Raw genomic sequence first — 13268 nt, 5'->3', positions numbered from 1 at the left:
GCTTTTTCACATTGTGTAAATGGGTATCAGGAGTTTTTCCTCCATCTAAACCATTATTTTGTGATGACATTTATCTGTTTGTCTGACTGTCTGAAAATAAAACTTCATACTAACCACATACGCACCCGTTCGAGTTCTGTATATAGAAACTCTAATTAGATTGTGAAGCACATTGCTGCATTAATTTGTATGTTTACAAGGAAGAAACAGTAACTTTGGTCATTCTAATGGATAAAATTCCTTTAAACAAAAAATAACCCACTTTAATTAATGGCATTTCTATTAGCACCAGTCATGAGTTATGTGAATTCAAGTAGGCCTAAATGGAGCTACAGCAGGTATTTCTCCAGTAGAAATGCTGGAACTGGCAACTGAGTTAATCTCATACATACATTATGTCTGAACTCTATCCAGCTGAGGGGTGTGCAGGTCAGCAGTTGAGGCTTTTGTTTTGTCAACCTCAGTCCTGAAAACCGGTGCGGTGTTTGGAATCCCCCCTAAAATTATGTTATGTGTATTGAAGCAGCCTTTGTGTGTGTGAGTGTGCTCGTTCACATTCTTGTGCATATCCTTCTGGCAGTCTTTTTTTAATCTTTTCTAAAAGGGGCTTCTAGAAAAAATCCATTCCCCACTCAGGGTGATCTGCGGCTGGTATTGAGTTACTGGAAATCAATAAGGCCTTTAGCAATCAGGTGAGCTCCACAAGAAAACCTAAAAATACTGGGGAATTGATTTTTTTTTTTTTTACAGATCAAACTCACATTAAATGATGGATTTCCTATTCAGCAGACCGTGGGCAAGTCTGGGATTCCCAGTAGAGGAGCCATTGCTCTGGGTCATCCTCTCGACTGCCCGTCAGGGGACAACTGCTCAGCAAGGATACGCACAGAGGCAGAGGGTTTTTGTCAACAGAACTGCTGCTCATTTCTTGGAAAAGTACAAGACTCATTTGATAAAACTCCAATAAAAAAATGCACAAACAGGCTTTCCTGGAATCCATGTCCGGCAGTTTCCTCTTCTAAAATGTCTCTAGGGCATATCACATGATGTACATGTGCACTGGGACTAGAATAGGAACTGGAGCTGTCTTGGATTTATGTTTTCTAGGAGAAGACATCAAATCAGGATCAATGGAGAATGATTTGAAACATCACTAAATAAAAGAGATCTATCGTGAGATAGAGAAACTGCATTGTCTACACATCATCACATCATAGCAGCGCTTAACAGCAGAAATCCTTCAGTGATGTGCAAAGACACAAGTTTGAGTTACTACAATTCAGTTAAGGTCTTATATTGTATATCTACTGTATATAACATCTACTGTGTATTAAGTCTCGACACATATTTAGGTCATGTGATTGAGACTTCACAAGTTGTTCTTTGTATTTATTTACAATCTTACAAAAGGAATATGAATAGGTTGATTTAAGGAGAGTAAGTTAAACAGCAGGTGGTTACAGGAACATCTAATTAGACCTGTACGCTTCAACTAACGATCCTGTTCCCTGGAGCTGCAGAGTGAGGGGGGTCTTCATCAGAAGAGACTGGATTACCACTCTGGCTCTGAACTCTCTGTCCTCACTACAACAGAGAATAAAGGGAAGACATCAGAAAAGAACTTGTATAATCCCCATGTACACATTGTACTGTAATAGTTTTCTGTTGTTTGTTACCTGGGAGTGAACCTGATCTGTAGACACTGGCTGCAGCTGCTGACATGGAGCTCCTTGGACCTGAGAAGCCCAAAGTCTGGTGTGACTCTGAACACACGAGGATCCCCTTCATCTGACTCTACAGGCATATACATAAACATGGATGCAGACAAAGGAATATCAGTGGTGTAAATTATCATAGAGATTTTCTTGGCAATATCATTATTATTGCATAATAACAGAAGGAAATCGTTTAATCTTAAACTCTTTCATTATATTGAACTGACTTTGGAAAGGCGGTAGACCAAATACAAGTAATAACTGGCAGTCCAAAGTATGGTATATGTAACAACAGCACATAATTGCAGCTAGTATAGCCTAAATTTGAAGACCTAAACAAACCGGAGTAAAAGAGCTTAATGTGAATGCAAACAAAATGCAGAAAGCAGCGCAGTGGTTACCTATAATTGATTCCCAGTATATGTGGGCTCCATGACTGTAGAGGTTTACTTCTATTATCTCCGTCTCCCCCACGTAGCAAAACCCAAAGTTGATCGTGTGGGCGGACAGACACAGAGTAGGAAGATCCAGATAGGCACAGAGGGGCACGGTCTGATCGGAGCAGAGAGGAAATCTCAACTTTGTCAGGTCGAATATTTTGCAACTACTTTATACACTACTTTCTGCAGTGGAGATTCATTACAGTCTCTGACCTGCATGGTGTTGTTGCTGTAGCGAATCAGAAGGTTTTGCAGGAACCTCAGTTTCCTCTTCCCACTTGCATCATGGATCAGCGTCACCCCAGGAGGGACTTCCTCATCCGTCTGGTCCCCGTGGTCCAGAAGAGGCAGAGAGCAGTGGAAGGCCACTTTCACCTGGTATTCACACACAATAGTAACAAGGTAACAGCTGTAGCTTCTATATTCTTTACTTTTTATATATCTATATTTTATTCAGCCCAGGAGTCCCCTCTCCTCATCAAACCTGCATGCTCTTTTGTGGTTGCAGCACCAGAGAGTGATTGTCACCAGTTGGCGGGTTGCTGGAGGTGCTGGTCCAGGCTCGAGACCGGGGCTTGAGCACTATAAATGGAGGCTCAGTCCCCAGTCTGAAGTGTAGGGACATCTCTGAGGTGTTTTTCAGCTGAAGTGTCTGTGTGATGTCAAATTCCTGCACTACCAGCTGTGGAACAAATCAACCACTGAGCATGACTGATCAGAAATACTGTACACCATTGGGACTAATACCTCATACGTGCATTCAGTATGCCATAGCGCTGTTAATTAGTGTTGTAGATTTCTCAGACTGACCTCCTTCTCCGATTCTGCCCTCAGTAAATCACCAGCCGAAGCATGAAACTTCAGCACCCCATCGTCCTCTTCCATCTGCACTAACAGCCTGCAGCAACAGGGAGCCAAGAGGAAGATATGCAACTTAATCAGACCACCCCTGAGCTGCTTTTGCCTAACCTCAGCTGATTTTTAATTTAGGAAGCATAAATTGAGTTGGATGCATCTGGGGTTTTGGGGACATAAATAGTATGATTGTAATTGCTTACACTGCAGGCTTAACGGCTGCTAGTAGATCCACCCTGACAGGCTCCAAATCCAAACCCTGAGCTCTTCCAACTTTCCCCGGGACACAAGCAGCCATCTGTAAACACACACAACAGTACGAGGGAATTTAGAGTGCTGTAGAGTGATGTACTGTTTGCCTTTTCCAGGTTTTAAAACTGAAAGATACTTTTTTTTATATTAATTTAGCATTTTACCTTGGAGTCTAGACTCATGAAGCCCAGAGCTAAACCGACACATCTGGACTCACAGGCTGAACCGGAAAGAGTCAAAGGCGTGAAAGATACATGGGTTGTGCTGCTGCTCTTTGCTGGAATCACCTTGAAATACACCCGAGAAAGGAAATACATCATTACTGATTGATAGCGGCGTTTTGTAAATGTATGTAGCCATAATCTCATAAACATACTATTTGCTGAGGCGTGATGCAGAAGGGGTAATCTGAGAGGTTGCCCACATGAGGTCGGATATGGACAGAGAAGAGTTTTTTCTTTGCAGGAAGGGGATAAAGACAGGTTTCCTTTTCATCACAGTCATCTTTGTTTATATATTCCTCCTCTTCCATGTCCTGAACTCAATAGGAGAAAGACAATTTGAGCCAGCTAAAGAATAAAACAGACCATGTGGGCCTAGTTACTGGCATTGTAGCCATACGAATTTCCCAGAGGCAACATCATAAAAATCATTAAAGTTTATGTTTGTGTGTCTGTGCTGTGGTTTTAAATGCTCTCACAGCCTTGCTTTGGAGGGAGGTGCTCGTTCCATCAGAGCCTGGAGTGTGAGTCCTTTCCCAGGCTGGTTGAATGTTCCCATCAGGAAGCCTTATTGCTCCACTCATCATCTCATTGCCATCAGCGTCTTTGACTGGGAAGGCGTCTCCATATGCCACCACAACATCCACCAATTTACGGTCATTCTGATCTATGTTATATGTCTCCCAGTCCATGCGAATATCTGGCAGCAAATAAAGATTTAGATTAAATAACTTTATTAACCCCTAAAAGCCAAGGTGACAAAATCCACCGTTTCCAGTCTTAATGCTAAACTTTTTGACAAATGTGTTAATACTGTTCCTATTGTTGCAGTTACTGTTAACCTAACAGACGGGCTGCTAGACAGCAGACAGCCAGAATGTTTTAATGATTATACTTACCAGACATGGTGGGATTGTTGATGCGAAGAGAACGAGACACTGTGTCACCTCCAGATGCATGAGTGCCAAATCTAATTAAGTAAAAAGCAAAAGACATTTGATACTGCTAAAATGATTTAAAGTCATCGTCAAATAAACACAAATAATGGGGGATTTAATTGGAGAAATTGACAGGGGCACAGACTGTATGATTGGCCCCTGTTTCTGGTCATCTGGTCGGGGGCCGGTCATCTGGAAGTAGAGCGGACATCCTTTCACTGTCATTTGCATGGGAATGAGCCGGGGCTCAAGGTCCCCCACCTGCAGGAGGGAAATCAGATTTCGACATTATTCATCAGTCCACAACAAAATCAAGAGAACACATATATGAAAACTACGAAGACAACATCATACTTTGCATATGAGATGATCTCTGTATTCCCCCCACATGTCAGTGTAGGCGGTCACATCCACAGTCTGGGTCTCAAATGGTCCCAGCGTCCCTGTGTTTGGCAGGACGAAGAAAGCTGCACCTTTTCCATGAGCCAGCAGGCTGCTCACAAACTCTGACAATGGACAAAGAAATCAAGAATCACACATAGTAGTGTTGGAAACAAAATACTGCCTGAGTCTAAAAGGAATATAAATGATAATAATAAAAATCAAAAGCATACCCTCATGTGCTCTTTCATCTACTTTCTTAGCTTGGACGGAGTGAAGCGGCTTTCTAACGTATGTGAATCTATGATTAAGATGCAGGCTGCGTCACATGTACAGTACAGCGAAGTCACTCTTTGTTGCATTATTAACTGTATGTCAGTGAGCTAGCTGCCTTACCTTTTCCCTGACTGGTTACTTGGCTTCGAGGCATGGCAGGTGAAATACTCTGCCTCTATGGTGAAAGTGGCAGGGACACTAGTTTGATTGGTTATCAGTAGCTGCTTTGTGATGGCTCTCTTCAAAACGACATCACCTCCGAAATCGAGTACCAGTGTTGAGGGGCTCTCATCATCTGGGGTAGAGCTAAAAACAAAGAACAGTGATAATATTTCAAATGGTAATGTATGAGTGCAATTGACTAACTAAACACTTACAGTGTATGATATGAAGTAATGCAGCTGTGTGGGGGAGGGGTTTAGCTAGTAGGTTTTAAGCCAAAGTAACTACCAGACACTTGGCAGTGAGTAAGACACACTGAGTTTCTTGGTTTTGGAAGCCAGGATGCCAAGAACAAGAGGAGAGTTCATCCCCTGGACCTCACAGAGAGCAGCCACCTCAGTCAGCTCCAGCTGGACAGAGAAGCAGGAGGAGGATGAGAAAACATCACATATCCCCCACACATCACATATCACATATAGAAAACATCACATAACAATTAGGCTCTTTGGTGTTTAGTCTTGAGGGTTTCTGGTGTGTTAACAACTTGTGCAGACTGGTACTTACATCTGTGTGAGAGGTAAAATTAACTGTGATCTCCTTGCTGGCATTAGGTCCCAGAGTACCAGAGGGAGGCTCAAAACTGGCTGTACACAGTGAAGCCTGTTTACCCTGCAGCTGAGCCTGGTGGAGAAAAAGACATCCTGATTTTAGTCAGTTGTACATCCTTATACTATACTATACAAAATATGAACTGCAAACATGCATAAAGGTAAGGGCTTTGTTCCTTTCATGATTTTAAACTAACAGTCATTCTTCGCACAGGTGATAAGATGATAAAAAAAAGTAGTGCAGCATACCATCCATGTGAAGTTTGAAGGAAGCAGCGTCTGGTTGAAAAGAGTGACAGCGCCCTTGGCAGGAACTCCAATGTAGAGTTCAGAGAGGAGCAGCTCACAGTTCAGCAGACACACCTGAGGAGACTGCACATCTGCTCGCACTGACAGGTGACTGCAAGTACCGCACAGGTAGTGTTACTTGTTATCAACAGGACACTGTCACTGAGAAACATCATTAAAGCTCTGTAATATTGTTGTCCCCCCTGCCCCACCCTTAATATATAGGTTAGGTAAAAAAAAATCAATGTCTCCTCATGATAAATCTTAAGGAGAAGAATCATAGAGTTTTATATAACCGTGCATCCTTACCATCCTGTTCCATTCTCCACCTTCAGCTCCAACTCTGTTTCAAGTTGCTGGGAGAAACGTGGTCTGAAGGACACATCCACACTGCAAGAGGCCAAGGGGGGCAGCACACCTCTGCATGGCTCCACTAATATCTAAACACCAGTACAGATTATTAAGTGAAAAAGTACACATTAAAATCCATGTAATCTTATTACGGGTATAATAAGGCATTAGTCCACTGTACCTGTGGGTCTTGGTGCTTTTGTTGACTGTCCTCAATTGTCCAGGAGGCCTCCAGCTGGATGTTGTTGGTGAGGAGCAGGGTGGTCTGCACCTGCTCCCCAAGCCTCATGAGTCCAAAGTCCACACTGGGCACACTGAGGGTCACTATGGGACCCTATCCAAAAACAAATGATGAGCATAAAAAGGGTCACAGCTCACAGAGATTACTATGCAACAACATATAGTGAAATTTCACAACTCTTATTGTGAAACTTGAAGATTTTAGCCATGACTTGAGTCACTAATTTCGTGATGATGTTAAGGTTTATTCTTGCCTTGAAGGAGACTTCCACAGCCAAGGTGACGGGCTCATGGCGATGCTCTATGTGGCAAACCAGACTGGTCACAACCCTCTCTGGTTTACCTCCAGTCACAATTAGATCAAAATCAAAGCACTCATTCTCCTCTGGACACAAATCCAAACAATCAGTCAATAAAACAACAAATCAAACAACTTGCATTAATGTTTACAATTTACAATATACAAAATCAAGTGAGCTTAATTGGAAGGGAATTTGTTTTGATGCTATTACATTGTATTGTGTGACACACCTATTCTGCCAGTAGAGGGCTCTACTTCCATTATGTGGCTGCTGCTGTTCATCCTTTCCCACTGGAAAAAGATGAAGGTCTTGCTGTGGTTCCACATCTGATATACATAACACATAGAAAACACCATTTCTAACTGTAATACTGGCAGACAATGGTTTGATAGAAATCAAACATCTGACAGTGACTTTAATAACCTTGAACCGCCTGTGGGTGGTTGTGCAAATAAAAATCTCTCCAGGGATTACGACAGCGTACGGCTCAAGCAGGACCTGGTATGGCTCTGTTGACCCCTTGACCTCTATCTCCATGACGATGACATCGCTCACCTTGGAGCCAGCGCGCACAGGCTGAAGGGCACTAGATTTCCCACACACACACACAGACACAATATAAAGTATGCTGAAGGAGCTTCTGTTTAGACGTTGGAGTTCTTTGTAGTGATGCCCTTATGCTGTTGTTTTTGCATATGAATATTTACAGTACACAGAACTCTAACACTGTAAATACGAAGAACTTTACCTGTTTTCACTGGGCTCGGGTGGCAGCTGTGGGACATCCCTCAGGACTAAGTGACAGACACTGTGGTAGTCCTTCAACTTAAGAAAGCACAAACATTTTCAATAATATATGAGAGAAGTGTAGCTTTTAAACAGGATATTAAAAATGTAAGAAATACAGCCTTCTTTAAGCATTACTAGTGATAAAATAACCCCATGATTCTTGTTTTCTTTTACGGTTTACATGTCCTTTATACCTCTTTGGGACAGAAGGTAAAAAGGAACTCATGGTCCTGGCAGGGGGCCAGAAGGCCTGTTAGGGGGCTAACATGGAAAGCATCATCTGTGGCCAGGTGGAACTGGATATGGGAAGGCACAGGGGTTTCCCCTGGAAGCAGAGGGTGCAGGTTGGGCTTCAAGATCTGCCAGTGGAAAGGCAGCTCCAAGTGGCTTCATCCCCACGGAAAGAGAGAGAGAACAAGATATATAATTTGATGTTTAATGCTCTCTGAAGAGAAACTTTTTTTTCTGCTCAAGTTCAGTGACAGTTAATCAGTACTTAGTTATTTACTCAAGGACACTTTCACAACTATGTGAATGCTGCCAACACTGGGACGGAAATCCCAGCACTCCAGTTTAGGAGTGGTCTCCCTACACACCATGTAATCTTGTGGCCAATAAGAGCATGGATGATGTCTTTTTTTGTTGTGGCGAGACGTTAGAATCAAACAATTAAATAAATACAATACTGTTTTGCTATTTCACAATTTGTATTGATGATATATGAAGATGTAAAGCTTACACATTATTTCTAATGATGAGTTTTTTCTGTTGCACGGAGTGAGGGTTACATGGGCTGAAACGGACAAAGTGGTCTGCAGTGAGGTCATGCACTTCCCCAATCACAGGAGGTTCCTTCTCCCCAGATACAGACACTAGCTCAAGAGCAATCAGCTGGCCCTCCCCTGGAAAACACAAATATATCAAAGAAGTATATTTAACCTTAAACTAGAGGAACTTTAAATCATTGCTTATTTGGAAGCAAATCACACAAAAAAAAAACTGTACTGATCACTGGAAAGATTCACCTTCAATGGAAATGTCTTTCACCTGGCAGTTGTCACAGACAACAGTGAAAACCTGACAGCTCCTCTCAGCAGCATTGGGAAAGAAAACCACCTACAAACCCACACACACACATATAATACTGTGTAAATCTGAAACACACTCAGAGCTGCATAGAAGTGAAACTTGTGCCTCAAAAACTGAGACTGAGATAGCTTTCAGTCATTTTTAGTTAGTGCTAACAGTTGTTAACTTAAATAAAATATGTTTCTGGAGTATTGTAGCTACATATTGTAGTTGCATCTGAATTTAAACTTGACCCAATAACTGACCCACCTCCACTACAGTGGCTTCTCCTGGCTGCAGGACAAAAAGAGACGGGCTGACTGCAAAGGGTGGCTGCTCAGAAAAATATGTTCTGGCCACAGGCTGCATAAAGAAAAAAGGGAACCTGTCAAGAACAAGAAAGTTGACTTGTCCACAATAAAGGTTACTGATACAGTTGTTATGAGTCATATTTTTACCCTGAGGTTCGAGGCTGGCCACTGGTTCTTTGGGATTATGCAGAACGTCCCGCTGCTGAGTCCAACATTTTGGCACAGAAACTCGACAAACTTCACTCCTCCAATCAAACAGTAACCACAGTCCAGAACTCTTGGCACTACAACAATAATTAGGGAGAAATATATCAACAATGCATGACCAAAATACACTGATGAGCAAAACAACGAGGTATGGTTGGTAGATTGTATGTATGAGACTCACAGGTGAGTATTGGAGGGGGTCGTGCGGCTGCGATGGGCACCACAAGCAGGTCCTCAGCTTGGGTCTCCACCACTAAGAAATCCTCATATTCTGCCAGGGAGTCTGGAGCAAACCGCACCATGTACTTACAGCTCATCCCAGGGGCAACAACGCCACCCTCACCAGGGAATCTCCCTGCCAAAACATACCTGCACATCAAACCTTTTCTTACAGTAAACTTGTCTAACTCTGCATTCCCTTGTGTGCAACATATGTTTCAATCATGTTGTTTGTTATAGCGGGTGGTGCTAGGATTCACATACAGAATTGCAAATAAAAGCCAAAAACCACCAACTGCATTCCAGAGATTTCTGACTGTATTTGTCAAGACTTTGTCGCATTCTTTTTTGATACAGTTTTGACACAGTTAATGATGTCTCCTCTACATTGGGTACAAGGAGGCTGAGCCTGTATAATCCAATCGGAACAAAAATGAAGAGTTCACCCAGGCCAATGGAGAAGTAAGGAGTGGTTGGAGGGATGACTCGGACATGACGGCTCGAGGAAGTCAAGTTTTTCAGCTCCAGTGTTGTCTAAGACAGGACAGGACATATTACCGTGCATCATCTCATAGTAAAAGATGCTGAAGTCTTGGATGTTCTGAATTCTTGGCACTGATGTGTAAGGCTGTGTAAGTCACTGAAACTTCTGAAACATACCTCATAAACATGTCCCACACTGTAGTCAGTAAAAACCACCACTGACGGTTTTGCTAGGAAGACTGGGACAGGATCATCAGTGGAGCTTTCAGACAGAGAGAGCACAAACAAAACAACACCTGAGTATTCTGTGTGTTCTCAGCAGAAACAGTCTCACAGGAAGTGGTGAGCTAGGTGACAAGCTGCCAGCATAAAAGCCTTCAAAACCACAAAGCAAATGTTTCAGACTTGTGTTCGGATCCAAGCTGGAGCTGCACTAATATCACAAAAAGCAGTTCTTATTAAAAACTACTTCAAACCAAGGCCCTGAGTCTAACTGCTGTCCCAGTAATGTACACTGTGTGCATTTTAAGCAGAAATGAAAATGGAGTCACGCACATATACACAAATACAAACCTGATGTCCTATGCCATTACAAAGTAAAACCAAAAGTGCTGACAAAAATTAACTAAACCATGCATATGTACATTCGATTTATGTTAATTCATATATTTCACAAAGAAGCAAAGTACTGCACTCATGTGGTATATCCCACAATTAGTTGTGACTAACAGTATTTGTATTCACAAGCAAAACATGAGGTGCAGAGTTGTTTGCATTGAGGTAAAGGGCACTTGTGTTTGCAGCTAATATTGAAGAGGGATTGTCTGAGCTAAGTTTATTGTATTCCGTCAACTAACCCCTAACCCATACATGATTTTCACGTGACCCACTGTGTCAGTACCCTGCTTTTTTATAGTTGTTGCCCTGTGACAAAATGATAAGTCAGCACATTCCAGGTACCTTTGCTCCTCCACCCCTTTCCTCTCATGTTCTGTCTTCACCACTTTGGACCTAGGCTGGATGAGGGACATGCCGCCCCGCTGTGCATTTGGAGGAAGGAAGTGAGGATTGCGTAGGAAATTGTGTTGAGCTTTCAGTTTCTGAAGTTTCTGCAACGCCTCTGCCTTATCCTTTGCACTTGGCTCCCCCTTCCACTTTGGTCTGGGTTTGGTTTGATTTGGCTTCTGAAACACATGGAGTGTTATGGACAGAATTTAATAATGATTTATATCCCACATTTATAGTACATTGATGTAATTACAACTCCCTCCTTCCCAGAGGAACTCAGGCTTGCCAGATCAGAATTATCGTTAACGTCATTTTCAAAACTCAGAAGAACGCCTTTTAATTAAGTTTAATTTAATTTTTTATGTGCTGTAACGTCCCTGTTGTCTCTTTTGTTGTTAAAATCTTTTGTTTCAGTGGTTTATCTACTCTTTTCACTGTCTTCACTAGGATGTTTTAATTGTATTTAGAAATAAAAATTATATTGCATAAATTCATACAGTAAATTATTCAGTATTAAGGATTAAGTATCACTCTTGCTAGCTCCGTCATATCTAAAGGATATTAGCTACTTATTCCTCACCTCTTTGGGAGTCTTCTTCCTCTTTGGGGTATCTGAGCTGGACTTGAAAGTCAGGCTGAGATCTGACTCGTTCATTTCTAATACAATCTTTTCTGGACTGGGAATCAGTGTATAACCATCATCCTGAGGCTCCTTGGACACATGCATGGCGTAGGCAAGGGTGGGTTTGGCAGGATTTGATTTTACTGACAAGAAAAGGATAAGTGTAATAGTGAGTGAAGACACATTCATAAATAATTTTAGATTTAAGGAATTTAGGAGGATATCAAAGAGGGTCAGGTACCTCCTGCTGGTGCTCCAACTCGTGGTTTTTGTGTAGGTAAGTAGTCCTGGGGGGAAATCAGGTTGTTCATTTTGAGAAGGTCTTCGTCTAAGCACCAGGAAAATTCTGAGTTGACAGTGGTTGCAGCCCGAGCTCTTGCCTGAATTATATGACTCTCAAGCATGTCTGCCTCCTTTATACAATGGCTGTATTCAGAATGAGCCTATGTGATGGAGGAAGAAAAAAATCAAGTAATAATGATACTAATTATTTTAATAGTACTCCTAACACTGAATTATGAAGCATACAGATCAGTTTGGCATTGTTACTGACAGTGTTAGGTTACCTGTTGAAGCTCTTCAACATATTTGTCATGGTAGCTGCTTTGTCCACTCTTTGTCTTGATAAGGTTGGACAAAGTGTCTTTCCCGATGCTGTCTTTTGTGTACAGGTCCTTGAAAATGCTTGCTAACACGTGAGAAATGTCCTAAAATTCAATAGGGACGAGGCAGCTTTAAAATAGCAGTGATTTCCATGATGTTAAGTGTGAAAAGGCTATTGTGCATCCTACCTGTGATTTTCCTGAGGCGGGTCTGTGACTGCTCACAGACGGGCTCGTCCCTGGTTCTTGAAGCATAGCTGACACAGTAGTTTCCATTTAGCTAATGCTAAATGTTTAACTTGCTAAACAGCTAACCTAGCGTTAGCAGGGTAACCTTGAAATAACTTGGTTTATGACCACGTAAAAGTCAACGTCAAACCCATACATGTAGCGCGTTAGCAAGACGTTAAAAAACAAACGTATAGCCTTTACCATAATGTAAATTAAATCCTCAGCTGCTTGTTGCTTGTTAGCAGGGTTTGTGTACATGTGGTTGCCATAGCAACAACCAAAGGTCTCAGGCAAGAACGAAATCGCAGGAAGACTTGTGCCCCTCCCAAAGAAACAAACATTAAGAAAAAATAGTTTTATCATGTTTATTTTTTAGTGTAGTTTGTTTTCATATAACTATAGCTGTTTTGTATTTGAGAGAACATAGTCCAGTTGCCTAAATTTGTATGTTTTCGGCACAGTTACTCCAATATATCATATCAATCATAAATTCAAAGACAATTTTAATTGTCCCATGTGTTATATATTCACAACTAATCGAATATTAATTAATGCATCTAATTTAATCAGTCAGCAATTTGGGTGTGATATAAGCAGCTATTTCATATGTAAAGCTAATGCAGTCTCTGTTGCACCAAACAGTACAGGACATTTTATACTTCATTTATTTTCTGTCTGGCATCAAAGAATCCCACCTAC

General features: G+C 41.8%; 1 protein-coding gene across 2 annotated transcripts; it reads right to left on the bottom strand.

Annotated features, from left to right (window-relative positions):
* Window positions 1-718: 718 nt before the first annotated feature.
* Window positions 719-12925, bottom strand: dlec1 (DLEC1 cilia and flagella associated protein). 2 transcript variants are annotated; one of them, XM_056364105.1, is made up of 37 exons: window positions 12528-12925; window positions 12303-12443; window positions 11978-12179; window positions 11695-11879; window positions 11067-11290; window positions 10284-10368; window positions 10070-10157; window positions 9586-9759; window positions 9345-9481; window positions 9157-9249; window positions 8844-8934; window positions 8558-8720; window positions 8013-8205; window positions 7778-7854; window positions 7453-7615; window positions 7259-7355; window positions 6982-7112; window positions 6669-6821; window positions 6446-6576; window positions 6098-6248; window positions 5805-5921; window positions 5529-5650; window positions 5199-5384; window positions 5036-5103; window positions 4776-4927; window positions 4567-4682; window positions 4383-4453; window positions 3963-4183; window positions 3639-3797; window positions 3427-3549; window positions 3214-3308; window positions 2966-3053; window positions 2640-2837; window positions 2369-2530; window positions 2117-2267; window positions 1677-1794; window positions 719-1584 (listed from the first exon to the last, which is right to left on the bottom strand). In XM_056364105.1, exons 1-37 carry the CDS (start codon window positions 12612-12614, stop codon window positions 1470-1472), a joined length of 5028 nt encoding a protein of 1675 aa, XP_056220080.1. In that variant the 5' UTR covers window positions 12615-12925; the 3' UTR covers window positions 719-1469. The 2 variants fall into 2 exon arrangements, with proteins under 2 accessions (XP_056220080.1, XP_056220081.1); XM_056364106.1 differs by having other exon boundaries at window positions 6982-7028.
* Window positions 12926-13268: the final 343 nt, after the last annotated feature.

Source organism: Seriola aureovittata, chromosome 20 (assembly GCF_021018895.1).
Source record: "Seriola aureovittata isolate HTS-2021-v1 ecotype China chromosome 20, ASM2101889v1, whole genome shotgun sequence".
NCBI lineage: Eukaryota > Metazoa > Chordata > Actinopteri > Carangiformes > Carangidae > Seriola > Seriola aureovittata.
This window is presented reverse-complemented; position numbering and strand designations above follow the sequence as displayed.